Here is a 27,919-nt window from a genome sequence, read left to right as displayed (position 1 = left end):
TTCAGTTTTAGGCTCCTTTTACCCTTCAGAAAGACACAAGAGTTTGTCCTCAAAAATAAGAGAGAAACCGGCCTCAGAAGCACTGGTTTCTCACCAGGGAGGGCTGGAGGGAAGACACAACGCTAAGGCGATGCTGCGGGGCTGTGTTGGGGTTTCCCCTTTCGCAGCCCCAGCCGGGGAGCTCAGAAACACCCCCACCTTGAAGAGCAACACATCCAGCCCCACCAAGGCAGAGGAGGCACCCACAGCCCCACTGAAGGGTCCCGAGACTTGCCCAAAGCCACCGCGAAGCCCATGGCAAGGCCAGGACACCCTCCGCATCCCAGCCAGCGCCGGAGCAAGCCCTTGCTCCTGGCTGACCTCCCCGGGGGTGCAGGGACCCAGCCGGAGGCAGCGGGGCTGGGGGACCGCGGGTCACCCCCACCTTGCCAAGCCCAAACCCCGCTCCCTGCAGCCCCCTGCCCGCCCCGCGGCTGGGCTGGGCTGGGCCGGGAGGAGGAGGAGGAGGCGGAGGAGGAGGAGGAGGAGGCGGCCGGTCTCGCCTCGCCTCCCCCTTCCCTCTCGCCGGGTTTCCTTGCAGCTTTTCCATGCTAGAGGTCTCCACCGAGCTGCGGAGAGAGGCTCTGCCTGGCTGCGCCGGGCCCTCTTCCTTCCTTTGTGCATCCCCCAGCCCGGTGCGAGCCGTGCCCCCCGCCCCGGCCCCGCTCCGGCCCCGCCTCGCCCCCCGCAGCCTCCCCCGGCCCTGGGGCAGGAGGGACTCGCCCCCCCGGGCGGGCAGAGCCGGGGCAGCGGTGAGGAGCCGGGTGCCACGTCGTGCCACCCCCCCTTCCCGGCCCGGCCGGGGCACCGAGGCCGCATCCCCGCCCGCATCCCCGCATCCATCCCCGCATCGCATCTGCGGCGGCGGCGCGGTCCCCTGTGGCGGATGCTGCGCGTTTCCCCGGGCCGCTGGTGCTAAATGCTGAGCACCGACAGGATGGAGGAGTTTCAGAGCGAGGAAGAGGAGCCCTGGTACGACCAGCAGGACCTGGAGCAGGGTAAGGATGGGGGCACCCCGCAAGCTGCCAGGGATGGCGGGCCAGGGGGATGCGGGGGCAGAAAAGGGGGCAAATCCCGGGTAAAAGAGGGTGGGATACCTTCTCTCAAGACTCCTATTTCCTTGGGAAAGCCAGCGCCTCATCCTGCAGCAGCACCTCCGTGGAAATCTCGGCTCCGCTGCTCCAAGCCGCTGTCCTGGCCGTGGAAAGTTTAAACCCGATGGATAGAGGCAGGGATCCCAGATCCGTTCCGAGCACCAAGGGGGGGTAAAAAATTTGGTGTGTTACGTCCACAAGGAAGCCAGTTCCCCCCGAAAACTTGCTGCGGGCAGAATCAACCATGGGTAGTTATGACATTGCTTTCATCTCAGAGCAGTTGCAGGCAGAGTTAGCAGGCACACTAATTAGAAATTAATGCATCAGAAATAATATGTTGCCAAGCTGAGGATGCTGAAAGTGTCTCCCAAAAGCTCTTGCTGTCCAAGCCTAAATCCAGAGGGATCTCCAGCTTCTAAGTCACCTCATTACTTCTGGAGCTTTTTCCAATCAGCCATAAATGCGGGAGAAATTGGGAAGGAGGAAAAAACCCACCAAAAATCAAGGCCAAGTTTCAAAGAGCAGAAATAGCCTTGTTAAAGGATAAACATTCGCTTGTGCAGTTTGTTTTGAAGCGGCTGTACCTACGTTGGCACTCATTCTATGTCCTGTTTATCCTCAGGCTGGACAGTTGGTGGCTGTGGGTATTTGGGGCTTCTTTTTTTCAATTTATTTTACTTATCTTAATATTTTGAGTCAACACACAGTAAGTAAATAACTTGAAAAGTCCTGTTTCAGGCCCCAGGAATGAAATGAACTGATTTGTCATACGTAGGGAAAAATCATTCCTACCCAAAGACAGCAGCCTTCCGACATGTCGCACTACAGGTAGGGTACAGTTATATATTTGCTTTAGCCAGCTGACTGGCAGCGGGGACGTGTGGTCCAGCTGCAGTGCCTCTGCTCCAGTACGTTATGTCACGATTTAAAGTTTACACAACTTCAGCTGCAGGGCAGAGGCCCAGCAAGGAATGATAAGCGGCCCCCCAGGGACTGTTGCAGCTGGTTTTGAACTCCAATTTCTCAGTTAACAGGAGGTGTCAATAGCAGGATACTGGGCCCTGTTCTTTGAAACACAACGCTCAACTTAAGCCAGGGCAGAGCACGGAGATGGAGCTATCAGCTGAATAAACAGAGAAGCCTTTGAGGGCTCAGAAATTCACATTTCTGGGTGACGTCTTCCCAGGGCTCACAAGGGGCCTGGGCACTGGTCCAGGGGCAGGGTGCAGGCTGAGGAACAGCAGAACTACGGATGAATACAGGGAGCGTTGAACAACACGGGACCAATTGATTTTTAGCCTAACGCTGTCCCCGGTGTCAGGTTCGTGAGTCAGCACTGGCACCATACAACTGGCTCACAACAATAAAAGCACCTTCCCACTGCAGGCCAGGTTCCCAGCTCTGTGCTGGCAGCGTAAATGCGGAATAACTGCCTCCGGATGATGGATTGATACTGGGGAGAGACTCCACCTTTGAGCACATACAGGACTGGAGGAAAACAGACCCAAAACAAAGCCCAGCTGTGGGGTTTGCAGCCTCCTGTACGAATGGGGGCTGCACAGGCTTGCACAAACTCAGAAGGAGAGATGGGGAAGGCTTTAACTAAAATCAGCCAACTGGAAATTACTACAGGGTAATTACAACCGTAATTAATTTGCGTGGTGCACAAAACATCATGAAGGACAGCGCTAGACTTTGTCCACATACACCGTGCCTTTGCATTACATCCATAGCAGCATCCGGAGGTCTTTGGTAACGGCCCAGCCACGAAGCCGTTGGGTCGGAAACCGGGGGTGGAAGTAGGGTGGAAGACGTCCAGCGTAGCCCGATTACGAGGCGGCCGCGGGCCAGCATTACTAAGGGGATCGGCATGCCAACGGCCCGGGGTCGCGCAGAAACCCACGGCTGGCAGCAGCGCCAGGAAGGCGGAGGACAAAAGCACAGGCTTAAAGACTGTTCCTTAGGAGCGAGGGGTGGGAGAAACGAGAAGCAACCTAAGCTAGGAGAGCGGAGAGGGTTCTTCTGTGAACCAGTTGGTTGCTGGGCCTTTATCGTCATTTCACAGCATCATCAAATATTTATTACATTTACATCCAAAACTGTTTGCTAAGCAACGGATGGCTTAACTGGGAGCTCTGTGATGATTATGTTAATTAACCATTTTAGCACCACATGCCTCCAGCTCCACTCCGAGCACCTGTTACTTTCCTCCCCGTCCTCCACAGAGCTTTGGCTTGCTGAAATAACTCATTTTTTCAAGAAAATAAATGCCAGTCGCTCTTTTTTTCCACTGAAGTACCCACAGCAACTGACTGAATCCACCACTTGCCTTGGAGGCAGCAAGATCTGGTCCCCAGCTTCAGGGCCCTTCCAGCCCCGTTCAAATGAAGCCGGTGCCTTTCAGATTCCTTTACCCGTGTCCTAGCGTGCTGTAAGCCCGCGTGGTTCGAGGCGTTGTACCGAGATGCTGTAGCACGTAGAAGCAGAGACTCAAATCCCAGCCAGGAGACTTGGCAGTGACATGGAAACAGTAGTGGGACACCTCCTCCGAGGTGTTTCATTCTTATAATGTTCCCTCTGGGAAGGCTTCCTAATTTAAAGAAAGCGGTAAAAATGGAGCTCTGATTGTTGGGTAGCGTGGCTTTGCTTATTGCCAGGCTTTCCAAGCATGAATAGATGCCAGCACTGCTTTGGTTCAGCCACAGCCTCACCTTCCACGGGCTGGGGAATCTGTGCCTCTAAGCGTTAAAACCAGCATACAGTGATGGTGAACCTTTTTCCAGCCATTGAGAACTGGTGATGTGGCTACAGTTGCATCATACCCTGTGTACAGGGTGTACGTGCAGCCAGACCCCAAGAGAATGAATGAGCTAAAATGAGAGACTCTGAGCTGGGGATAAGTGGGGACACCTTTTCTGTTCATCAGAAGCATTTGTGTTCGGAACGGCTGCGTGCCAACTCAGTCGCATCTGGATCCAAACAGAGCAGAGAGCAGACCCAGCAGATATCTCTGCCAGCCACTTCCAGCCTTCATCTCCCCCGCAGCAACCTCCTAAGACGAGTCTTCCTCGCAGTTGCCCCGCTGCATTCCCTGATCTTCCCAGCCTCCCTATCCCCCTGCCAGCATTCAGGTCTAAGCCAAGGAGCACAAAGTGCAGCCCAAGAGGAGGGCTCTCAAAGCCACCCTGGAGCCTAAATACAGCCTAAGTGCTGGGGTGATTCCTCCCGTGTAAATAAAGCAGCCTTGTACCGCTCTGAGTTAGCCAGCGGGACCAGAGGTAGCACAAGAACCAGCGCATCATCTCATTGCCGCTGCGAGACTGACAGTCCTTTCCTCCTGAGCAGCCACAGAAACTTTGGGGCCAAACCATCTGCAATGCAGGCTTAGGACTTTATGGCTGTAACCTCTAAAGGTCTCCAGATTTAAGTATCTTATTTTAATTCCTTCTTCTCCTGCCAAGCATCTGATTGCTTGCACGCTAAGAAGGAAAATGACACAAGGTGCTGAGCTTGCACCACTCCCAGCTCATGTGTGTAAAGACACAGGGTCACCAGCGCTCCGGTGATCGGCCCCTGACGTTGGGATGAACCCAGGGGATCAGTGCGAGCACCCGCTAGCACCCATACCTGCCCGTTTTCTGCATCGCCCAGCCTACGTGGGGTGGTCCCTAGAGCTGCAATGCACCACCAGCTTGCCCAAAGGACTCACTGCGGTGGGGGGCTAGTGGTACCCCAAATTCCGTCCCTCGTGAGGCAGGTATCCCAGCAGCGCAGCCCGGGGGACGAGCCACCCAGCTTGCCTGTCCTCCAGGAGCGCAGCGGTTAACTCGCTGTCCTTCCTCCCCAGCGGCAAGCCAGAAGGACGGGGTTTTGCCTGCAGTAGCTGAGCCACTTACTTATTTAGGAGCGCGGTACAGCAGGTAGCTTATGGAAGCGGAAAGTTTTCAGTGACTAATTGCCGAGCTGCTTGGGAATGACAAGAGGGACTAGAAAAGTCACAGGAGACAAGGAAATAAGATGACAGTTAGGTTAGTCTGAGGAAGGGCTGAGAGCCTCCGAATCTGGGGAGGAAAAAAAATGAATATATATAGAGATGTATTTGCCTAGAATAAAAATTGCCCTGTTAAATGAAGGCAGCAAGAAAAGAGAGCCCCGCACAGCAACTTCCAGGATCTCCCTCCTAGTCTCTCACAGAAGCTCCTTTCTACATCTGCTGAACCCCAGGCACATACTTCCAGCTGTGGGAGGAACTGCTGGAAAGGAAAGGAGAGGCAAAGGGAAAAAAAAAAAAAGACAAGAAAAAAAAAGAAATCCGAGTTTTCCATATCTCCCATCCTGAAACAATCAGCTAACAGTGGCATTTCTCCTTGGCGAGGCCACGTGCAAAGGATTTACGGCCCGAGTCCTGAAGGACATTCCTCCCCCAGCAGCCCTGAGCCCGAGGGACCGGGAGCCAAGGCAGCGGCCGCTAACGCCCTGCACACGGAGGCTGTCCCCCCCACCCCTGCATTTTCCAGTCCTCTTTCTTCCCTCCGGTACCAGCCAGCGCTGGCTGGTGACAGGGCGGCTGCACTGACTCAGTGTGACAGCCAGGAACCACTTAGAGCTGTGACAGCACCACGGTCCCATCCTGCTCCTGCTAAAAGCAGTGCCAGCGCTCAGGCTAACGCACGGCTTGCTCGCTCCTGCCAACGCTCCATCTCCACCGCTGAAAGGCCTTTCCCAGGGCAGCACGGTGGTGCGTTCCCACCTCACCCAGCTGATACCTCTGTGTGCTCACACCAAACGCATCATTAGGGCTTCCAAAGCTTCTGCTTAACCTACTCAAAAACACATTTGTGGGCCAAGAATTTAGGAAAATATCTCCAATGCAAAACATCCTGAAGGAATGAGACCAGATGTTACACAACTGCCGGTCTTTGCACAGCTGGGAATTTTAATGTGATTTTATGTTAGAGTTTGTTCTTTGGTTGTTTTTTTTTCATGCATATTTAACAAACAGTTGTAAACCTTCTCTCCAAAAGGTGACAGTTCTTTTAATGGTTTAAACAGCCTGTTCCTCTGCAGCCTTCTGGGAAGTCGCTCTAGTTTATCCCATGTGCAGTGCAGCTGCCCTGGCACTGCTCAGTTCTTGTCTCTTCCCTGAAGAATTCAGTCCTTCGAGGGTGCAGCATCCAGGTCCACGCTGATCTCTTCCAATTATGCAGCTGCAGTGATGGCAGTTGGAGCCAGGGCATTGTCGTGCCGTCCTCCAAGTTTAACTGGCTCGCAAGCAAGCGTTGAGCCGTGGGAAGGAACACTGAACTGGGAGGTGGTGGCCGAGCACTGGTCTCTGCAGGAGGAGGCAGAGCAAGGAGCAGCGCAGCACATCCCCCCAAGCACCAAGCTTTGCAGCAGAGCTGCTTTGGGGGCTCTGGTTTTGGTCTTGGGCTCCAGAAAGAGGCATTGCCCTGCATGCTGCTCAGGACGAGTGATGGACATAAATAACACTGTCTTGAGAGTACATCAAGTATTTCATCACTCCCTTTCCTCGCAAACTCCGACTGGAAAGCTACAGCACTGTGTTCTTCCTGCGTAGCTCCATGAATGGCACTGATCGCTCACCCGAGGCCAGGACCTCTTCCCACATGAGCAGCATCTCCAGCCAGTGCCAACAGCCAGGCGCAAGGAACAGGGCTTCGGAGCATGTCCCAGCAGCGGATGGGAGGGAGCAGTAGCGGGGCAGCAGCGTGCAAGGTGACACACTTAAAGCCAAGCAGAGGGGCTCCTGGAGAAGAGGTGGGCAGGTTTTTGGTGTTGCTGCAGAGGGTCAGGCTGTTTTCTGCATTTAGCTGTACCACATGGCTGTGGAAGAAGGATCATCTCTGCAGCTACGTGCCTCTGGCACATGAGAAGTAGCAGACAGGAGTAACGAGCAGCCACGGTGCTGACGGTGGTCGTGGGGGCTGCTACCGGCAGCAGTTGTGCTGGAGCTTGGTTGCTCCCCGAGAGACCAAACCACTCAGGACTGGCGGTCCCGCCTGCCTTCCCCCAGCAAGAGGACAGCAAGGGCGGCCGAGTTGACTGGCAATGGCTCAGAGTAGGAGAATGTGTCGGGTGGGCACGAGCGGGGCTGGAGAGCTGACGTGGCTGTGGCAGCCCACTGCTGCGGGCGCCATGCCCTGCCGCGAGCCCGCTGACCTGCCCTTCGCAGGACGCCTTTGCCTGGGGCTCTGCACATGCACGTGCACAGCACCGTGGTGCAGCAGCAGCAAAAGACAACATGTAAAGTCTCCCTGGAGCTCATCCTCCTTGGCCGTCCTGGGTCACTTACAGCCTCCTGCCCCAAAAACACACTGGGGAGATGAGATTCCCACATGGCATCAATCCACATGTCTGTGTCTTTAGCTTTAAAAAGAGTAAAAGCCTCTACTCACAGTTCTCTGCATCCCGACATAATTAATTAGTTAGAGCTTTGCTGCCTGGAGGAGGAATGCATGCAGGAAAGCACTGGCTGCCTTTCTCCCTCCTCTTTCCTCACTTCTCCTCGCCAACAACTCCGCTTGTATGTATTTATTTAGGATGCTTTCTGATCCAGGTGTGCTATCAGAGCCTCCGAGCCACCAGTCACCGAGCTCTTTGAAACCATTTCAGCCTACAAGGCAAACACAGGCACCGAGGCTGTTTAGATAAGAAAACAGCAGGGAAAGATGCAGGTGGGGCCCAACCACGGTCTAATAACATTCTCTGTGTTATCATGCTCTAACAGCTCGGCAAAACGCACATCGATTGCTGTGGGCACGGGGATGGGACTGCTGTGTCCGTGTTTGTACGGACACATACAGCTTATAAGGAGAGGTGACCATCCTAGGTCTCAAACGTTACGATATAGGGGAGGCTTTGGGGCACAGCATGATAGAGGGCAGAAAGAAAAAGGTGAGCATCAATTAAATCAAAAAAGCCTGGTGAGCATCTGAGAAGAATAAAAGAAGAAGAGCTGACAGAAAGGAAATACTGAATAGGACAAAAATACAGAAGGCAAAGAAGGGAGGGCAGGGGCTGAGAAGGCTGGAGGGCTTCCCCGCAGCACAGCGCGGTGCAGGCAGCGCAGCCCTGAGCCCCTTGCCGGGGTTTTCTGCTCCTTGGTGGTGCCACTTTTGCTCAGGGGACGGAGACAGCTCGGAGGGAGCTGCTCTCATTGCACTGTGCTTGCCTCGACCCCCTGCAAACCGCATCTCCCTGCCACCACCCGAGCTCCCCACCTACCAGGGAAGCTTGCAAAGCCAAAGGCAGCCCAGGGGTACGTAACAGATTGCACAAGGGAAAGAAAAGGAAGAAAAAAAAGCAAGCAGGAAATCCAGCAGATCTCATTAAGCTAACAGAAATGCCCATGAACCCAACGTCAGCTCAGCCCAGCCAGAGCCACGGTTTGCAAGGAGGGAGGACGCGGCTGCGCTGCCGGGGACTTTGCGCCCACCTCTTGCCTGCACCCCCCAGCCCTGCCAGAGGCACCTTTCCCCCTCGCTGCATCGGGCTGCTCTGCAGAGCAAACCCTGCCGTTGCGGTACACCTGATCACACCAAAATGGCAGGTCCCCATGAAAAACAGACAGAACACCAAGTGCAAAGCTGCTTCGGGTAGGAATGTCCGAGTTACGCCAGGGTAAAAGGGATGGAGAATCCACGCCTCAGCGGTAACACTGGTGGCTCTCTGAAAGCTCTGCCTGGCCATAGGAAACACTATCATCTGTGGAATGGGCGTGTTGAAAAGGCTTTTTCACACCCAGACGTGCCTGCAGGTCGGTTGCAAGACGCTGTCAGATGGCACTTGCTTCTCTGCACCCCAGCACGTTCCATCGCAAAGGCTTGTAAGGGCTAAGTACACAGATTGCCTCCGTCACCTGTCATGGAGCGGCCGTAAGGGATACACAAAAGCTGATCTTCATTGTAATATACCCAGACAGCACAATCCCTTGCAACTAAGAAGAAAAATAAATGAGCAGCAAGTACACCCTACCCTGGGGTAAACCAGCATAGCATCATTTATTTAGATTTTGAAAGGAATAATTGCACCTACCCTTGACTCTAAGTACCCGTGTGTAATGGAGCAGACAGCAAATGCAATTAAATTAGTCGTCAACAGCATTAAACATCAGTTCTTAACTCTCAACCTACCCCATCCATCAGCTAACAAGCACCCTGACCTTCCTCCAGAGACCTCCACGCCAGCGCTCCGCTAGCGGCTCCTCCCCGCTCTTTACCGGGTGAGTTCACCATCCGCAGCAGCAGGAGAGGAGCAGCCCTTTCCGCAGCCCCGCGTTTAGGAAGGGACCGCAGGCAATTCCTTCATAGATGCTTCGCTGAAAAGGGCCTGCAAACACACGCACCATAAAGCCCTGCTTTTTGGCACGGCAAGCCAAAGGACTTCTGTCACCCCCTGCAAGCCTGACCATCTCGCAGGACGGGGAGAGGGCGGGTTTATTTGAAGGTGAGGAGCAAAGCGCAGCACCGCTCGCCTGTGCTCGGAGCAGCGGGCATGCTCTCTCACAGCCTCAACACACGAATCCCTCGATGCAAGAGAGACGACTTTGGGGGGAAGCCCAGAGCGGCTGCTCCAGATGGTGGCTTCCTCCAGAAAGCCGTTTTTACAAGGACGATCTGAATAGCTACCGGATTGCCATCGTGCCCAGAGCAGCCGAAACCTCCCCTGCCCGGCACCAGGCTTACGCTGCCCCGAAGCCACAACCAGGAGATGCTGGGGGGAAAAACCCCCTTCAGAGAGCGAGCTGTGGCAAAGACTGCTCTGCCCAAACAGACGCAGGCCAGCACTGGGAAGGCAGAAACGGCTCCAAACCCTCTTTGTGCCTCATTGCAAGCTGCTGCGACGGCTGGGGCAGCCGGGAAGCGCCCAGCTCCGCAGCAGCCCCGTGCAGCGCACATCAGCCTGTGCCAGCAATGCCGTGGGCTGCTGCAGCGGGGGAACACCCAGCAGGTTGTTCCTTGGACTCTTTCCGTCAAAGACAACCTGCTACAGCTTTTGGATCAGGATTTTTTTTAAGCTTCCCCAGCAACACAGAGCCAGCAGAATTATCGCTGGGCTGATGATGATCTCTGCAGCTCCAGGACAGCTGCCTCCTGGATGCACTGCCCGGCCATGCTCCCCTGTACCGAGCGCTGCTTGGATTCAGCTCCTGCTCCCTTCCCACCATATGGCCTCTCTTCTCTTCCCCTCCCTCCTCGCTCAGGCGCCTTTCCCGCGGAAGCTTGCAGGGAAACGCAGCCTCCGTCCCTCCCTCCGCTTTGCTCTGTAGGCGCAGCTCTTTGTTTGGGGACGCGGGGTGTCTCCTTGGCTGGTGTTAATTAGAGGGGTCACGTCAGCGCTTGCGGCACTGAGACCCGGAGGGCACCGAGCTGCTGCTGCCCAGGACAGTTTGCATCCGTGGTCCTCTCCCAAACAGGATTTGGGCAACACCAAGGCCCCCAATTTTTAAGTTGAACACTGGCCGTTTCCCGGCGGTGCCTTCAGCGCAGGCAGGCTGCAGAAGGATCGGGCACATCGAGCGGACGCAGCTGCTCCCCACCACTTTATTTCTCCTTCTGCATCGAGAGGGGAGGGGGAAGGGAGGCAGCAGTGTATCTGCTAAATTAGGGCAAGTCGTACAGCACTGGCTGGCTGATCTGACAGTGGAGAAGCAAAGAGGAATACAAAAAATTGTGGGAAACCACAGTGTTATGCAGAGAGAATCCCCAAATTCCTAAACAGTTCTTTCCCTCCCACCCCCCACAACTTGCTGAAAAATTCACATTCAGGTTTCCGAGGTCTCAAAGGAGAGGAGCTGTGTGCTCCCCAAGCCCGCGCAGAGCTTCAATTAGTGCAAAGATCAAGAGGGATCTGGTCTATAGCCGACATTAAAGCACTTCCACGCAGCATCCCCTCCCTCCCCACGGCCTGGGGGAGACCAACAGGTGGGGAAGGAGACGCAGGCGCGAGGGGGATGGACGGGACGGGATTACGGAGGATGCTTTGGCTGGCTGGCAGGCAGGGAGCGAGTGTGTGTGCGTGACGATGGCTGAGGCAGTTAAAAGACGCTAAAAGAACCAACTCCCCCGTGTCCTTCAGGCCTGGAGTCTCCCAGGCCCTTACGCTCAAAATGGAAAGGAAGAATCAATTTCCTCCTCAGGGCTCAGCCCCGTTCTTTCCTCTTTCCCGCTCGTCCCCAAACGCTGCCCATTTCCCCCATTAAATTATCGCTGACAGAGCCCTTTAAATTATAATGCAGGATCTTACGCTGCCTAATCCACTTAACTCAACCCCAGCTGATTAAATTGGATGCCATATGGTGGGAGAGCGCTGGTGTAATCCACAGGGATGGGGACACACTCGACTCATTACCTGGAGCGCAGCACGGAGCCCTCTCGCCACACGCCTCTGCGCCGGGGCCCCGCTTGCTGCGAGGGATGCGGTTTGCGAGGTGCCGGTCTCCAGCACCGACACCAGCTCTGGCAAGGTGGCGGTGCCATTAAGTACAGCCCCAAGCAGCTTAAAGGCACAAATTGTCCTCCATCTCTGCTGGCATCTGGCTGTTCCCCCATCCCCAGCTGGTGCAGCACACGGTCTCCCAAGGGCACTTTGGAAACTGGGGAAATTTGGTGCTTGGGAAAAAAAAAAAAAAATTAGGTGGAGGAGGTCTGTCCATGGGGAAACGTGCCAATATCTTGATTGCACTGATAGCTGGGCTTGCAGCCCTCAGACCAGGTCACTGTGTGATAATGAGGATTATAATTAAAAAGGTCACAGCCTGGAATAACACCCTGCAATGCAGGCCGCAGCTGGAGAGCACATTCCCGTGGTAAAGGGGAGATTCGAGGGCACGCTGAGCAGCTGTTGGCTGGGCCGCATCTGGGGAGCCAGCCCTCCGGCACCGCTGGAGCCGCACAGAAAGAAACACCGCCATCACCCAAACTAATAACACATCAGCGCTTCCCGCAGCGCAGCGTTATCCATCGGGAAAGCCCCGTCCCAAGCACTGGCAGCACTAATAGCCCTCCTCTAACCATACCAGAGAGAGAAAGAGCAATAACACACATCAGGACCTGTTTCCTTACATTTTTGAAGGTTTAAGGTCAGATTTTCAGTCTGCCACTGAAAGAGCTAGAAACTCACCTCTAAAAGCACCAGGAAAAATAGGAACCCACGTGATCATAGGTCAGGCTTTACGAGGTCAGGCTTTACGAAGACAACCACTTTCTGTGAAAGCAAAGGGATGTTATCGGAGCCAGCCGTGCCACCCCAGGCCCACAAACAGCATCACCCGAGGTGCTCAAGCTTTAGCCAATGCAGGGCTCACAGGGTCCTGGGACTTCTTCTTTACCCAGGAGGCAGCAAACCCAGTATTTTAATCCGACCACACTGTCAACATCTATTTTTCCCTGCACTTCTCCTAAAGTCCAACTATTTCAGTAGCTTCCTAAGGGCGTTTCGAGGTGGCGGAGAGTGAGCACAAAGCGGTTTGTCCTCACCCCGGAGCTGCCCCAAGGAAAGAGCCGCAGACCCGGCCGCGGCAGCGCTGCCAGGGCGGCAGACGCAGGAGGTGCTTCCAGCCCCCTCGGGCCACGCGTGGTTTTATTATTCATGTCAGTCTATTAGCGGGTGATGGATGGAGGCTGACGGGGAAGGCAAGGCACTCCCTTCGTTAGAGATACTAATATAATTTCCAGAGCATCCCCAAGGCCCTGCAGGGCTTTACCAACCCTCGCTCTCATCCTGATGGATGCTGAGCCCCTCTCAGCCCCATAGGTCTTGGTGATAGGGGATGGAGGTGCTGAGCACCTGCCACAGCCAAGCCTGGGGCCTGATCCTGGCTACGCACTGTGTAGTGCGGTGCAGAAGGGTTACGCCGCCAGCCGGGCGCCGAATCCTCATTGCATGGAGGAGCTGCAGATGTCCCGAGCTCGGCCTCCCCTTGCTCCTGCAGCCCAGCAAGACAAAAGAGGCCAGATCCTGTATGTCCCATAAGCACGCATCCATATCAAAACCTGCCAATAACACCAGCGCCGTGCAAAATGTGCCACTGTGTTTGGTGCGGTGGCATTCGGGGACCCCACCGCATCCACCCACGGAGCGCGGGAACTGCAGCAGCTTTGTCCCGTCTGCTTTTCAGACTTGCATTTGGCCGCGGAGCTGGGGAAGACGCTGCTGGAGCGCAACAAAGAGCTGGAGGACTCCCTGCAGCAGATGTACGCCACCAACGAGGAACAAGTGCAGGAAATCGAGGTAGGAACAGAGTCGGGCCAGGGGTGGGGACGGGAGCTGCTCGGCCACCGCTGTCACCTAAGGGCCACAGTGGGTAAGGGGCACTTCCACCAATGCCAGCAGCTCAGACGCCAGGAGAAAGGAAGGGATGCGCCATGGGGATGGGAGCTAAAGCCCATCCCAGCCCTGGAGAGGACCCCCTTTCCCCACTAACTGGTATTTTGCCCCTTCTCGCATCCCCACCCCCTGCCCAGACGTGCACACCAGATTTTGGCACCAGGTTGCATCTGGGGCACGTTTGGCCTTTCCCTGCCCATCCGCCAGCCTTCACATCGCTTCTCTTTGCGCTGCTGCTGCTTTCCCTTGATTCCAGTTATTCATAATCGCGTCTGTTCCCAGCTGGCCCCTCGGCACCCCCGTAACACAGCCCCCTTTGTCAGAGGCACAAAATAGCTCTTTCTCCGAGAGCTGCAATCTAACCCACTGTTTCAAGCGTCCTTTGGGGTCAGGGCAGTATTTCTAAGAGCCCACAGCACTAAGCTTAGAGGCTTAAACCTGCTGTGCCGGGAAGGTTTTCATCCGCTGGAAAACTTGTAGGGATCTGTGAGTTAAAAAAGATCAGAAGCCCCGTGATTTAAAAAGACGCGGGGCAGAGGAGGGCTGCGAGTTCACAAGAGCAGCACGCGATGGCGGCGGGGGTCTGGCAGCTGATGGGGGGGGATTTAGCCGTCCTCCCCAGCAGCCCTTCAGGAGCGCGCCCACCGCGGATTTGGGATCTGGTCCCAGCAGAGGGTGAGCTCTTGGGTAGATGCCCCTCTCCCAGGATAAAAATCTTGCCATGACAGACTCACAGAAAGGGAGCTTTGGACACACAGAAACCGCGAGTCTCCTGACACTTCACGGACTCGGAATTTTAGCCTGAATTCCCAAGGAAACGCAGCTTCTGCAATCAATCTGTCAGACGATCCAGTAACCAACCGGCCAATTTCAGTCACCTTTGGGGAAGGGTCACAGTCCCAGGGATATCAACTTTCTTTGGGTACTAGGAATAAAAAAGCAGCGAGAGACTGAGGTTAGCGCCCTTCGCAGAGGGCAGGGGAAGTTCAATCTTATTTTAGACACAAAAGTATTTACAGTAGGCAGGAGTATGAATATTTCACCTGTACAAATGGGTTCAACCACGCAGAGGAAAAATCCGGCACAAAACACATTATCAGAGGACGCAAAGGCTGTAGGAATTTCTGCCTGCGAAACAACCTGGATTTTGGATGTGGAGTGTTTCTGTTTCGCTCTTTCTTGCAGTACCTGACCAAGCAACTAGAGATGTTGCGGCAGATGAACGAACAGCACGCGAAAGTCTACGAGCAGCTGGACCTGACAGCACGGGACCTGGAGCTAGCTAACCAGAAGCTTGTGCTGGAAAGTAAAACATCCCAACAGAAGATACAGTGGTACGGCTTCCCCTCCTCCCACCGCAGCGATGCTGCACCTGAGACCTTCGTTTCGCCTTTCCCCTGCCCCAAAGCGCAGCGTGTCTTTGCTATTTAAGCCGTTCTCTTATCACTCAGCTTTTGCAGCTATTTACAACACAACCTCACCGCACCAATGCTGGTTAGCGGAGGTCAGCCACAGCACAGACACCCCCGGGACGAGGGCTGGATACAGGAGTGTCTGTAGCTGCCAGGAGAGCGGCACGGCAGCCTCTCCTCCTCCTCCTCCTCGAAGAAGAGGCACATAATCACATCACGGAGGTCCCCAGCACGCAGCCCAGCAGACACACTAGGCACAGATCCAACATTTAGCAAAACCCTGGCTAGTCCGTGCTGAAACACCAGTTTGTCAATAACTTTTGTTTCCTAAAACAGGCCCACGATCAAGGTCATCCCTGGAAACAACAGACTAAGCCATGTCCTTGCAATGCAGCATCTTTTGCAAACGGCTGTGCAGAGAGCAGAGAGTTTTACAAACTGCAGTCACAGCCAGAACAAAACTAAATCTCTGCCCAGTCTCTCTGTGTTTATCTCTACAAGAGAAACAAGAGGAAAAGAGTAAACAGCTTGCCTGCTTGCTTTTAGTGCAGAGATATTCCAGGACAGTGCTTATGTCCCAGAGCTGGCTGTTTTAGCCAACTGATCTGAGGCCAGAGGGCCTCAAATCAGTACGATCCCTTGCCGCTGCTTCAATCCCTCACCCTTTTCTGCAGACACCCTCACCCAAGGGCAACCACACAGAGAAAGACCAACCACGGCCATGAAAAGCAAGCGTTGTCCTGCTCCCAGGGCACATGCTAGAAACTGGAAGCACCTTCCATAGACTGGCTTTCTCTATGGGGAAAAACCACTTTTCAAAGCCTTGTAGTGCCTGACTCCTCATCTGTGCTCCCTCCTCTCTCCGCAGCTTGACAGAAACGATCGAGGGGCTGCAGAACCAAGTGGAGGAGCTGCAGAAGCAAGTGGAGGAAATGCGGAGCTTGGAGCAGCTCCGCATTCGGCGGGAGAAGAGGGAGCGCCGCCGAACCATCCACACCTTCCCCTGCCTTAAGGAGCTGTGCTCCAGCCCCAGGTACGGAGCCTTGCCTTTAGCAACCCCTCCAACCTTCTGCCCCACCTCCTCTGCCCGTGAACAGGGGACGCGGTGGGTTAGCCCCTCAGGGGTGTGCAAAACCCCACGTACACCCCCATAAAGATCTAGGCTCTGCCTCAGAGCCTGAAACTCAATGCTGGAGGTGAAGGGAGGACCTCCCGCTCTCCTACCTGCCCGCCTAAGCAGGTGGCCTTGGCAAAGCAGAGCCTTCGTGATCCCAGCATCAGTGATGCCTCGAGCGGGGAGACGTGAGCTCTTTTTCAGAGGGCAAGAGGAGCTACCCCGGAGGATCTGGATGCCTCATGCAGCCGCCCTGGGTCAGGCTGCAGGGGACAGGTATTGCCTGGAGGGGCTGGGACTTTGCCGGCACATCGGCAGGGAGGTGTGTGGGAACCCCCAGCAGACAGGACGCATCGCTTGAGCTCTAGATAGCTCAAACCAGCCTCTCCCAGTACAGCCCACCCAGCAATGCATCACGTGCAGAGGACCCTCACCTCGAGCTGCCGAGGCAGCTTCCCTTCCCGAACCAGCACGGCCCGCTTCCCTTTGCGGCTGCCTCCCAGCACAGTACCAGCATCTCTGGCTCACTGAAAGCAGCCGGGATGGTGCATTTTGTCCTGTATGACTCCAGTACCCCCCAGGAGCCCCAGTCACACACCAAGGTATGCCACGTGCTGCCAAGCGCTGTACAAACACCTTCAGCACTATTGCACACTTGATCCTCCTTAAAACCCAGCCACTGTGTTAATTCACTGACCTCGTGAGGGCATTTCTTGCTCAGCTTTGTCCATAACAGAGGCTTCTTTAAATAGATAAGCAATCAATAAACTTTGTTACTGAAAGCATCCTCTGCCAGAGGATATGAGCAAAGGACACTTTTACTGCAGCAGCAATGGGGACATTTATGAGGCCATAACCTAACCCCCAGCAAAATCCACTTAATGTCTCCACGGTTCTTTCCCCCCGCCCCCCGTCCCCCAATCCCCCTCTCCCCCCGGAGCCTCGGGACCTCAGTTGGGCTTGCAGCTCTGCAGCTGGCTCTGAGGGCCAGGCTGCCCTTCAGTAACCTGGAAATCTGCTCAATACCCCCGCCACCGGTCAGGCCTCCCAGGGGAAGCCACGGTGCTTGCTTTTTTCCAATCTGTTCTAACCAGATAGCATGCCATGGGCACTTCATCGAGGAGGAGAAAAATCTGATTTCCCAATGGCAACATGAGGGAAGGGGGCAGTGCGTGTTACCGCTTCCCAGGCAGTGAGCCATGAGGAAGGGGTAACTGTCAAAAGTCTCTTTCTGCCTCCCTTGCTGTATAAATCTTCTCCCGCTCTCCCTGGAGCACATCCCAGGCACAGGAGAGCAGAGCCTGCGCTTCTGGTTTGTGGCTGGGTGGGGTTTGGGGTTGTTGGCAGATGCAGCGAGCAGCTGATGAACTCCAGCAGGAAGAACTCAAAGCCTTCTACTTTCAGCTCTTGAACGGGTAGTACCTGAGCGTTCATCCTTGCTTCATGGCAACGTTGGTGGCTTGTCCGTTAACCAGATGAGTCTCTTACCTGTCAGGGTTTCATTTCTCTCCTGTCTTTCATCACTGCTATCAAATGAGACTGCAGGTTCTCTGAGACAGAGCCTGGTCTCTGTGTCCAAAAGAGCCACAGCCACAACTTGTGGTCTCCTGGCACATGGGAGGAGACGTATCTCACTCCATGAGCTCAGGTTACCTCCTTTCTGGGCATCAGTGGAATTACTTACATGACGATAAGACGCAACCTGAGTGCCTCATGGATTGTCCCTTGGTCAGACTCTCTAGGGTCTTTCTTCTCTTTCAGGTATGAGGACGCATTCCAGGTCCACAGCTCTTCCACGGAGTTCAACCAGAAGCCACTGGAGAGGGAGAATGAGCGTCTCCAAGCCATGGTGAACTCCCTGAGGTCCCAAGTCAACCAGGAGAAGCAGCGGAAGGAGAGGGTTGAGCGAGAGTACACCTCCGTTATTCAGGAGTACTCGGACCTCGAGCAGCGGGTGTGTGAGATGGAGAACTGCAAACTGCGCATCAAGGAACTGGAAGCAGAGCTCCTAGAGCTACAACAGATGAAACAAGTCAAGAAGTATCTGCTCAGCAGAGAAGACAACTTGTCTGAGGCCCTCCTCGAGCCGCTGAATAACGCCCCAGAAGCAGACTACATCGACCTGTCTGAGGAGGAGGGAGGGAAAAGTCACGGGCCATCCATGACGCCTTCCCCAAACCACCCTGTCCGGAAAAGCTGCAGTGACACAGCCCTCAATGCCATCGTGACCAAGGATGCCGTCAGCCGGCACGAGGGCAATTACACGCTGCACGCTAACAACGTGCGCAAACGGGGCATGTCCATCCTGAGGGAAGTGGACGAGCAGTATCACGCCTTGCTGGAGAAGTATGAAGAGCTCCTGAGCAAATGCCGGCAGCACAAGGACAGTGTGCGCCACACAGGGGTCCAAACGTCCCGGCCCATCTCTCGCGACAGCTCCTTCAGAGACTTCCGGGGAGAGGGACACGAGTTGGAAGAGCGGAAAACCATGGAGAAGACCATCAGCAAACACGTGGAGGCGGTGGACAAGCGGCTGGAGCAGAGCCAGCCCGAGTACAAGGCTCTTTTTAAGGAGATCTTCTCCCGCATCCAGAAAACAAAAGCAGACATCAATGCCACAAAGGTGAAAAACAAGAGCAGCAAATGAGTCCTGCCCCTCTGCAAACTCCCACAGGCAATCGCAACAGCCAAGTCTTCTCTTCAGCCCCAGGAAAGGCCACGTGGCCCCACTGCTTTGAAGGTTCGAGAGGTCTACAAGCAAGAAAACGTCACGGAGACTCAACTCACTTTTTTAAGCTTGGGCTCTGGACAACTCGTTGGGACAATTGTACATTGTAGTTAGAGGATTTCAGAAACTGTATGACGGATCTCTGCATGAGTTGCTGCCGCTGCCAGACATCACAACAGCAACGTAAACCACACCACGAAAAAAAAGAAAACCGATCGCCTCCTCCACCCTTTTCAGCTTGTCTTACAGCCCGATTATCTGCAAGCAAAAGCCTGGATGCCCTCCAGCATCCTGCCGCAGCTGGAGCGCAGGGTTTCCAAGTAAAACAAAAAGCCATCAGAACTTCAGGGGCTGCTCTGGCACACCAGCCCAACCCTCCACTTTGGTTTTATGGCTAAGAACCTACGCTTCTACCCAAGAGACTTCTGTCTACGCCTTCCCCTTCCCCAAAGGGCAGTATGTTCTTGCTATTTAAGCCATTCTCTTATCAGTCAGGTTTTTCAGCTATTCACAATGCAAGCTCATTGCAACTGGAAAAACTTGAAGAGAAACATAAAACTGATTGTTCTGTCTTCATCAGCGTTGCTTAGTATTTCAGTCCATACTCTCCAGACTTCGTAGGCATATGGGATTTCCTCGCTTTAAATCTGCCCCGGTATTTCAGCCCAGGTGAAGCACTGTGCCTGGTAGGAACTTGATGACCAGGGCTTTCCCATACGCTAGACAAGAAGTGCTATTACAGTATCAGAGACATGCTTTCATCTCACGGTCTGGGTACCAGCCCTCTGTGCTGTGCTCTTCAAGAGGTTGTCATTGCCCCATTGTAGCAAACTCCTCAAAAACAGCTTGCATGGGCTTGCAAAACTGACTACCCGTGACTTGCATGCAAGCAGAAGGATAAAGCATCACACTTGTATGGCGTCGGGAGCTCCGGCCCTGGCAGTAGCGCTGATCACGCATTGCCCCACACTTTTTGCTCTGAACGCCTCCCCAGTCGAGAGGACAGATTTCAGTTTTCTGCTGAAAATAATCTTTCTTGGCTGAGATACTGTCTCCAAAAGTTGCTCACCTCTCATGTTCCAGCTCACTTTCCAGCACTGAGATCTCCTCACTTCTGCTTCCACAGACATGCAAACACCCAGCCAAAAGGCCACTGCAGTCTCAGGAATCACCAGTTTCCATTTTTCATGAACTAAATGTTGACCTTGTATGGTCAGACACGCGTTTTAGGCAGAGAAGCAGCATTTCATTACAGCTTAGGCGACACCCCGAGCATTGAGCCACAAAAACCGAGCAGTCACTGTAAGCTACCTATTCTGTACCTGCCTGGAGACGAACTTCAGGCCAGATTTGGATTCTATTTTCACCAGCTTACATCCCAAAATCTTGGGGAAATGGTTGGCATTTTTGCCACACTGAGATAAATGATAAATAAATGGCTTTGGAGGGGGAAGACTGTTAAAATGTAATTATCCTCCAAGTCTAGGGCCTTGATGTTGCGAGGAGCTACCTTTCTTTCACTCACCATGGAATTCATGCAAAAACAACCCCAAAATACCCCCTTTTGTGAAGCTGAGTACCACAGAGGTAAGTTGGCAGGAGTGCAATGCCCAAACCGTAGCTGCTCCAGAGGTCTCCTCCTCAAACCGCCCACCACCAACTGCTCCGCTCTTCCACGCTCTGCATTTTCAGGTGCCTCGTGGCCCCGAACTCGAGAAACGTTAGGAGCCATACGCACGACTGTGGCTACCAGCTCTGTAACAGTATGGAGAACCTTCATGCCTTATTTATTTATAATGGAAAGCAGTTGTCTAATAAAATGAAATAAATAAAAAATGAACAACAACAGCAACAAAAGCTTCGTTGTTGATTTTCTCGGAGCTTTCACCACCCTATTACTTCAACACTTGTAGCCGGGGATGTCTGAAGCAACGTTGGTTTAAGTCAGCCAACGTTGATTCCTGCAGCCATCTGGTTGCTGCAGAGGTGTGGGAAGAGGATCCCTTCGCTTTCCGTTTTAAACGATCCCGTGTGAATCAGCACCACAGTTAAGTGTACAGCAGATTAAATATATTTTCCAATGCTTTATTCTCTTCTCGAATAAAAAGAAAAACACCGGTATTCTCAAAGCCGCGACTTTCTTTACAGCTCTTTTTACTTTTAAGAACAGCAGAAGAGTTATTTCTTTGATTTTCATGTACGATTTGGGTCAAGAAAATGCTTCAGGCCTCTGTGCAGAAAGCAGAGAGAATGTGCCGAACTACACTGCTGCATTATTTATATAACATACATTTTGTGCACTTGGACTACTAACATTTGCCGCACGATAAAACCCCGTCTTTTGTCAGCTCTGAAGTCTCTGTAAAACCACACAGTTTTTAAGCTTGCAATTCAAACGCTATTTTTGTTTTGGTCTTTCTTGAAAGCCACACATCCAAAAATGACTGATGTAAGTAACACGATGCGAGTATCTGGCTTAACAAAGGAGCAGCTGCCGTACATCAGCAGTTTGTTCAGCAAAGTGCTGAGGGCATTTCTTCTGCATCCAAAAATATTAGTGGCCATATATATACGTCCTGATGACTGTGTGAGTCAGAGTCACTTGATTTTTTTCTTAAGTGAGGCTTTCAGCAATCAAAGGAGGAAAAAATAAGCATCTTCTGGCCTTTTATCCCACCTTCTATCTAAACTTTTCAAATTGCTTTGAAAACACCAAGGAAAACTACACAACCCCATTACGAGGTAAGAAGAGAGTATCAACCAACCGCACTGGTCACCACAGAAACTGGGCTGACAGAGAGCAGCGGCTATTTAATAGCAAAGCCCATGATTCAGGACAGAAAGAAAAATGCTGCATGCAATTAAAATGGATGAGAACAAGTACGCTGTAATAGGAAATAATGATTAATTTCAGAATTTGGCAAAACCAATGACCCTGTTCAGCTCACTCCATTAAGATCAGTAAGGGCACAGCTTGGCAGGAATTCAGTTTTATGCTGAATTTCAAAGATGACATTTAGACAAGTGCATTTCCATCAGATCGGGTCTGGTTCTTACCTTACCACCAGTTTGAACAACCCTTCAGAAAAGCACCCATCATTAGGAACAGGGATGGACCACTTGAAGCACAAATTCAAGGGTTTTACAGAGCTCGAACTCTCCCGGGGAAGGAGATTTCCTGATTCAGCAGCCGTCCCTCTCTTAGGGGAGCTGAGACCTTCTGGAGGGTCCCTCAAAGTCCCGACTCGCTCCTCCCTTCTGCCCTCACTCACACGAGGAGCGACCGGCTCCTTGGACACATCAGCTTTTGCACCACGTCTCAGGGATGGCTCCTCACAGCTCTTGCTGACCAGCGACCACCACCACCAAATGGGGCGAGCTCGCTTTCTACGCCAGCATCGGTGTTGAGGCAAGTCACATCTCCAGCTTAAACGTCAAAAACTTGGCTCTCCTTGGGTCACGCCAAAGGAAGACCTGCTCACCCCAAGTCCTGCCTGCCAGGGAGAGCTGTCTGCAGCCACCCAAGCGGAGGTCATTCTGCTTTTCGCCGAGGCTCTTTGGGTGCCGGCAGCAGCCAGCGCGGCGTGGGAAGGGAGCAAGCCACAGAAACCTCCTTTTTGATGGGTCTGGCTTCACCTGCGTGACCTCCAAGCCCCTTTTCGCAGCCCCGCTGTGCGCTGTACGATGACACCGTCCTTGGCATGTGTTACCAGCACAATAACAATGCCGACACGTTTGACAACAGTTGGTAAAATGAATCATCCTGCTTTGGATATTTTACCCATCCCTCTGGCTACAAATCACAAACGTTTACCTGTTCCCTGTTAGAAATTAAGGTCACCAGATGGCGTGGTTTGTCTCTGACAGTTCTGGGTTTTTTCCTTAAAGCATTCCGTTTTCAGCCGAGTTTGGACAGGGGAAACAGAGCAGAAGAACCCCAGGACACAGAGATTCAATTAAAACAAAGCACAGAGCCGTCCTTGGCCCCCGAGCACTGCTCAGCACCAGTCAGGGCAGACCGACTGTCCACGTTCGGGACCTGCTCCTTTCCTGAGGACCGACTTTCCTGATTTTGCGCTGATTATCCAGAAGGGTCCCAGCTCAGATCCCCAATCGCACGCTGTCTTTCTATCAGCTTCGAAACACCCGTTCTGACTTCACCCACAGTTTTAAACAAAAGATCCTCAGCTCCTGTCAAAACACCAGAGCTAATGACAGCCCCGTCCCTGCCTGGGCGTTTTCCTGCTGCCAGAAATAGCGATCCTGCCCCTCTCGAAGGCGCACCCTTCTTGCCAAGCCACCGTGACAGCTCCAGCAGGAGCAAGAGCTGAAGGATTTCCACAAGTTCTTCACTTCCCTGCGCTCCCCTTCCACCTCGGCATCTCTCTTACAGACCTGGAAACATATATGTGCTGCCGTATCAGTCTTCATTAAAAAATTACATATACACACATATATATAAAAAAAGCTTTTTAGCACTCTTGAGCAGATAAAAATCTGAAAGCTGAAGCATCCCAGGTGCAGAAACTAGACAGTAAATAAAAAACGCTGGGTGTATTTTCACTTTTATGTCCGGCCATCAGCCGCTCAGCTCGCGTAAGCGTGGGGTGCAGGTGGGCGCACGCTGTCCCCCACCGCTGCCTGCGCCGTGAGGAGCTGGAAACGAGCTGCCCAAACCGGCCCCAGGCACTGGGCCCTGCGCTGGGGCACACCGGGCCACCCGACCGCCACCTCGCCCCAGCACCCTTGTCCCCAGGCATCCCACCACCTGCCACAGCAGGGCCTGCCTCAGCGCCCACAGACCCCATAGACCCCCCAGATGCCCCACATCACCCACTCAGCACCCCACAGACCCCATAACCCCCCCCCAGACCTCCCACATCCCCCCCACGGTGCCCCACAGACCCCCTACACCTCCACACAGACCCACACAGACCCCCTATACGCCACACACGGTGCCCCACAGACCCCACAGACCCCCACTGACCCTCTACACCCCCCCACAGACCCCATAGACCCCCACACCTCCCCACAGACCCCCTACACCCCACACACAGTGCCCCATAGACCTCCCCTCCACCCCAGACCTCACGGGCGTCACACACCCCACAGATCCCACGCATCCCCGTACACCACACGTACACCCCACAGACCCCACACCCCCCATATATATCCCATATATCCAAACCCCTCTGGCCCCCACAGCCCCCCCCCCAAACCGCTGCCCCCGTAGGCCCCGCCCCGGAACGCGGCGCGCAGCCGCCGTTTCCGTGGGGACGCCGTGGCGGAGGCGCACCGCGGGAGCCAAGATGGCGGCGCACACGCTGCGGGGCCTGTGCCGGCCGCGGCTGGGGCTTCTCGCCGCCCGGTTCTCGCAGCGGGCCGCCGCCGGCACCGAGTACCGGAGCGCCTACAGCCTGGACAAGCTGTACCCGCCGCGGCAGGACGGCGCCGCCGCCGCCAGCGCCCCGGTGCGTGGGGCGGGGGGGAGAAGGAAGGAAGGAGAGCGGTGGGCGGGGCTTAGTGTGGGCGGGGCTTGGGAGTTGATTGACATAGAGCTGGCGGGCAGGGTTTCTCGCAAGGGGCGGTGCCAGAGTGAGTGGGCGTGGCTTAGCGTAATTGGGTTGGGCTGTGGGTGGGCGGGGTTTAGCAGAAGGGGCGGGGATGTCGTGGGTGGGCGGGGCCAGGCAGCCCCGGGGCGAGCAGGGCCGGGGCCGGGCGCGGAGCGGCGATGGCGGGGCCCTGGCTGCCCCGGCCTCCCCCGGCGCCTAACGCGGGCCCCGCGTCGTCTTTTCCAGCAGGAGACGCAGCCGGCCGCCCTCGACATCCCCCTGGGTGAGTCCCCCCGCAGCGGCCCCGGGCCTCGGTCGGTGCTGGGCTGCCTCTGCCCAGGCCAGGCTGGGCCCCGCGCTCCAGCTCCGCGCTCCGGAGCCGGGCTGGGCCCGCAGCATCCCCGCTCCCTGCCCCAGTCAGCCGCTGCCGCTCTTCCCTTCCAGCTCGCCTGACCGTGTCCTACTGCCGGAGCAGCGGCCCCGGCGGGCAGCACGTTAACAAAGGTGAGGAGGAGACTTTGAAGGGAAAAAAAAAAAAACCAAATCTTCAACTTGCTTCTTTACACTTTATGCTGAAATACTGGGAGCTTGAAATCGAGCATCTTTGTGCTGCCCAATGTTAATTTTTCATTATCATTACCCTACGTTTTAAACACAACTTCTAAGGCTTCACAATGCTCGAGAATGTACGGGCTTCTCCTAGAAACGCTCGTGCTGAGATCGTTGCTGCCACACGTCACACCGCTGCTCTCTGATCTGCTTTCATTGAACGTACAACCAACCGACTGGATTCTGAAACTTCACAGTGCAATAAATTCTCAGCTTAATTCAAATAAACTGAAAAGCCTTCCTGTTTTGTATTAAAAATAAGGTAGTTAGGCGACTGGCAGTAGCAATAAATCTTGTAATGTCTAGAAAGGCAAATGCCATGACAGAGTCTCCATAAAAATTTAGAGTGTGTCTTGTGGAGTGGTATGGGAAAATATAGCGAGAAAAAAATCATGATCTTTCAGGAAGCTAGTACTGGAATCATCCTGTGTTCAAAGCCAGCAGTGAACAGACTGAATTCTCTCATAAAACTTAGGAAGGCGAGCCAGTACATTGAAAAAAAGATCCTGTTTTTCCTCCCAGTGAACAGCAAGGCAGAAGTTCGGTTCCACCTGGCGTCGGCAGACTGGATTCCAGAAGCTGTGAGACAAAAAATGGCATCGATGGTAACTACCCCCCGCCCCCAGCCACGGTTTACACCTCACGCTTGCAGACAGACCGTGACAAATCTAATGAGGTTTCAGCGATCGCATCCTGGTTTCCCTTCTTTAGCACAGGAATAAGATAAACCGAGCTGGTGAGCTGATTGTGAACTCTGAGGAGAGTCGCTACCAAATGAGGAATCTGGCGATTTGTTTAGAAAAAATCAGAGCCATGGTCACGGAGGCGACCGAGAAGCCCAAGGTGGTGTCTAAGGAGACTACGCAGAAACTCATAGAGAGGTACCTTGATTGAAGTGGCCTTTATTTCTGATTATTGTGTTCCATGATTTAGTTTGCAGCCTCTTTAAACCATCTTCTTCATACTCGTTAGGATTTCCTTTCTAAAAAAAAAAAAAATCACAGGTCCGTTAGATCTTAACTGCTTTCCTGGGCAGCATCCCAGGAACAGGGACTGGTTTTTCTGTCTGTGGACATTTCTTGGCTCATCAAATCTATAATTATGCTCAAAGTTGAATATTTGAATGTTTTCTTTGTACGCTAAAGGATCTTGTCTTTTTGTTTTAGGGTGGAAAAAATGAACCGTGAACGACTACGGCAGAAAAAGATACACTCAGATATAAAACAGAGCAGGAAGGCAGACTTTGACTGAGACCAGCAGCGATCGGAGTCCTTGGCATACCGTCTTTAAAGAAATGGCGTTGGCAGCTGGAAACGATGCTAAACTCTATGACCTATCTTGAATAAAAGTGGTGTAAAAGTGTAAATAAAAATACTTAACATCTCCTTTTGAACCTGATGATACACTGTGACAGCCCGTCAATCATTTTGCAGAAAAATTATTCTTCGTGTTTGAGAGAAACTAAAAATTCAGGCTTTTGTCAGCTACTTTTTTTTATTGTGCCCCCTTCATCCAGCCCGCTGCTCTGTGAGAGCACCCTCTGCTGCTGAACACATAAGCAGCAGCAGATTTTTGGGGAAGGGAAGAGTAAAAGCAGTCTAACCACTAAGTCGCAAATAGAGTATTCACCATTTTAAGCACTTTCCTTCCATTTTAGTTGCTTTTTTTTCCTAACCAGAAAAAAGCGCACGCCATTTTGTTAAACTAACCCAAAGCCGCGGCAGGAATTTGGCGGGAGGCAGTCGCTCCCTGGTCGGGAGCCACCCCGTAAGCACAGGAGGCTTCTGGCCCTTGAGGTGGAACGCCATAAACCTCAAACTCAGCTCTTGCAGGCTTCACGAGTCCCTCGTTAGCGGGCCCTGTTTAAACAGAACGAAGTTCTGTGGTTTAATGTGGATGTTGCCACCACCGGTTTACTGGGGGGGTCTCAAAGATACGGAAATTACACTTTTTTCACCTTTTTGTGGGGCCCCAGTGGCCTAATGGATAAGGCACTGGCCTTCTAAGTCAGGGATTGTGGGTTCGAGTCCCACCTGGGGTGAGGGGAGGCCGTTCTGTTTTAGGCAAGAACCAAATCAGCAGGGAAAGCGCTGGGCCCTGGAGCGTAACTGGGCTTGGGGCACGGCGAGGTGCACGGGGCGCTCGCACCTCTCCTACCTTGCACCTCTCCCACGGCCGGTGCCCGGTCCCCCGCGGAAGGGGAACTTTTGAGTTCTGCCCTTACGCAGCCCAGCATTCACGTCTGCAAAAGCAGAGAGCTCGCATCCCCCCCAAAGAGGCTGCCCGGGGGTGCGGGAGCGCACCAGCACACCCCGACATCCCTCCCGGGCCCCCGCCGCAGGCTGGCCGCCTCCACCGCCGTGCGCGCCCTGCCCAGCAAGCGGAGCAAAGATAATGCCATGTTCTCCCGCCTAAAGCTTCTCGGCGTGGGAGAGGGGTGGCTGCCAGCCGCCTCGCGCAGGCAAAGCCATCTACAGCTCCATGCCCTGGCCCCCGCAAGCAAGCGGGGCGTCGCTGCTCCAGCCGCATTTCTGACCCAGAAGCCATCCCACAAACATCAAGCGGGAGAGCAGCAGCCCCAGCCGAGACCTCCGTGACCGGGGGACCTCACTGACGAGCCCCCCGCGGCTCAGGCCTCCCTCCCCGGGCGGCACAGCAAGATTTGCAAAATTTGGCTGAGCAGAGCCCACGGTGGACTAAAAGCGCCTTCCACGCTCGTTCCGCGGTTTTACCCTTCCGGTCCCCCTCGGGCCGCCGGGGCCGGGGGTGCCCGGGGCTGCGGCGCCCCCGCCCGCAGCAGGGAGCCCCGCAAACCGGGGCGCCCCGCAGCAGAAAAGAGTCACCCCAGATGGGACTCGAACCCACAATCCCTGGCTTAGGAGGCCAGTGCCTTATCCATTAGGCCACTGGGGCTCCCTACTAGCAGCGTTTTTTGGGGCCGTAACTTAACTCTCTGCTGGCCAGAGGGGAGCGGGCGGGGACGGGGGTCCCGCACAGCCCATGGAGGACCCCCCCGGGGCCGA

The 27,919-nt window shown here is 54.1% G+C and overlaps 2 protein-coding genes and 2 non-coding genes across 6 annotated transcripts; 3 read left to right on the top strand and 1 right to left on the bottom strand.

Annotated features, from left to right (window-relative positions):
* The first annotated feature begins 590 nt into the window (after positions 1 to 590).
* CDR2L (cerebellar degeneration related protein 2 like) lies at positions 591 to 23,503 on the top strand. Its single transcript, XM_009474126.2, has 5 exons — positions 591 to 1,037; positions 13,273 to 13,385; positions 14,667 to 14,815; positions 15,762 to 15,926; positions 17,769 to 23,503. The coding sequence occupies exons 1-5, from the start codon at positions 959 to 961 to the stop codon at positions 18,652 to 18,654; spliced, it is 1,392 nt and encodes a 463-aa protein (XP_009472401.1). The 5' UTR covers positions 591 to 958; the 3' UTR covers positions 18,655 to 23,503.
* Positions 23,504 to 24,015: 512 nt separating this feature from the next.
* Positions 24,016 to 26,294, top strand: MRPL58 (mitochondrial ribosomal protein L58). Of its 3 annotated transcripts, none has more exons than XM_087750815.1 (6): positions 24,016 to 24,206; positions 24,537 to 24,570; positions 24,732 to 24,791; positions 25,419 to 25,501; positions 25,608 to 25,777; positions 26,063 to 26,294. In XM_087750815.1, exons 1-6 carry the CDS (start codon positions 24,045 to 24,047, stop codon positions 26,145 to 26,147), a joined length of 594 nt encoding a protein of 197 aa, XP_087606941.1. In that variant the 5' UTR covers positions 24,016 to 24,044; the 3' UTR covers positions 26,148 to 26,294. The 3 variants fall into 3 exon arrangements, with proteins under 3 accessions (XP_087606941.1, XP_087606940.1, XP_087606942.1); XM_087750814.1 differs by having other exon boundaries at positions 24,534 to 24,570; XM_087750816.1 differs by having other exon boundaries at positions 24,534 to 24,601; positions 24,652 to 24,791.
* Positions 26,295 to 26,864: 570 nt separating this feature from the next.
* On the top strand, positions 26,865 to 26,937 carry TRNAR-UCU (transfer RNA arginine (anticodon UCU)). The gene has a single exon. It is a non-coding gene; the product is annotated as a tRNA-Arg (tRNA).
* Positions 26,938 to 27,736: 799 nt separating this feature from the next.
* TRNAR-CCU (transfer RNA arginine (anticodon CCU)) lies at positions 27,737 to 27,809 on the bottom strand. Its single transcript has one exon. It is a non-coding gene; the product is annotated as a tRNA-Arg (tRNA).
* Between the last annotated feature and the right edge of the window lie 110 nt (positions 27,810 to 27,919).

The sequence above is a fragment of the Nipponia nippon genome, unplaced genomic scaffold, assembly GCF_047370975.1.
Source record: "Nipponia nippon isolate SJK-2023a ecotype South Korea unplaced genomic scaffold, ASM4737097v1 scaffold_14, whole genome shotgun sequence".
Lineage (NCBI taxonomy): Eukaryota > Metazoa > Chordata > Aves > Pelecaniformes > Threskiornithidae > Nipponia > Nipponia nippon.
This window is presented reverse-complemented; position numbering and strand designations above follow the sequence as displayed.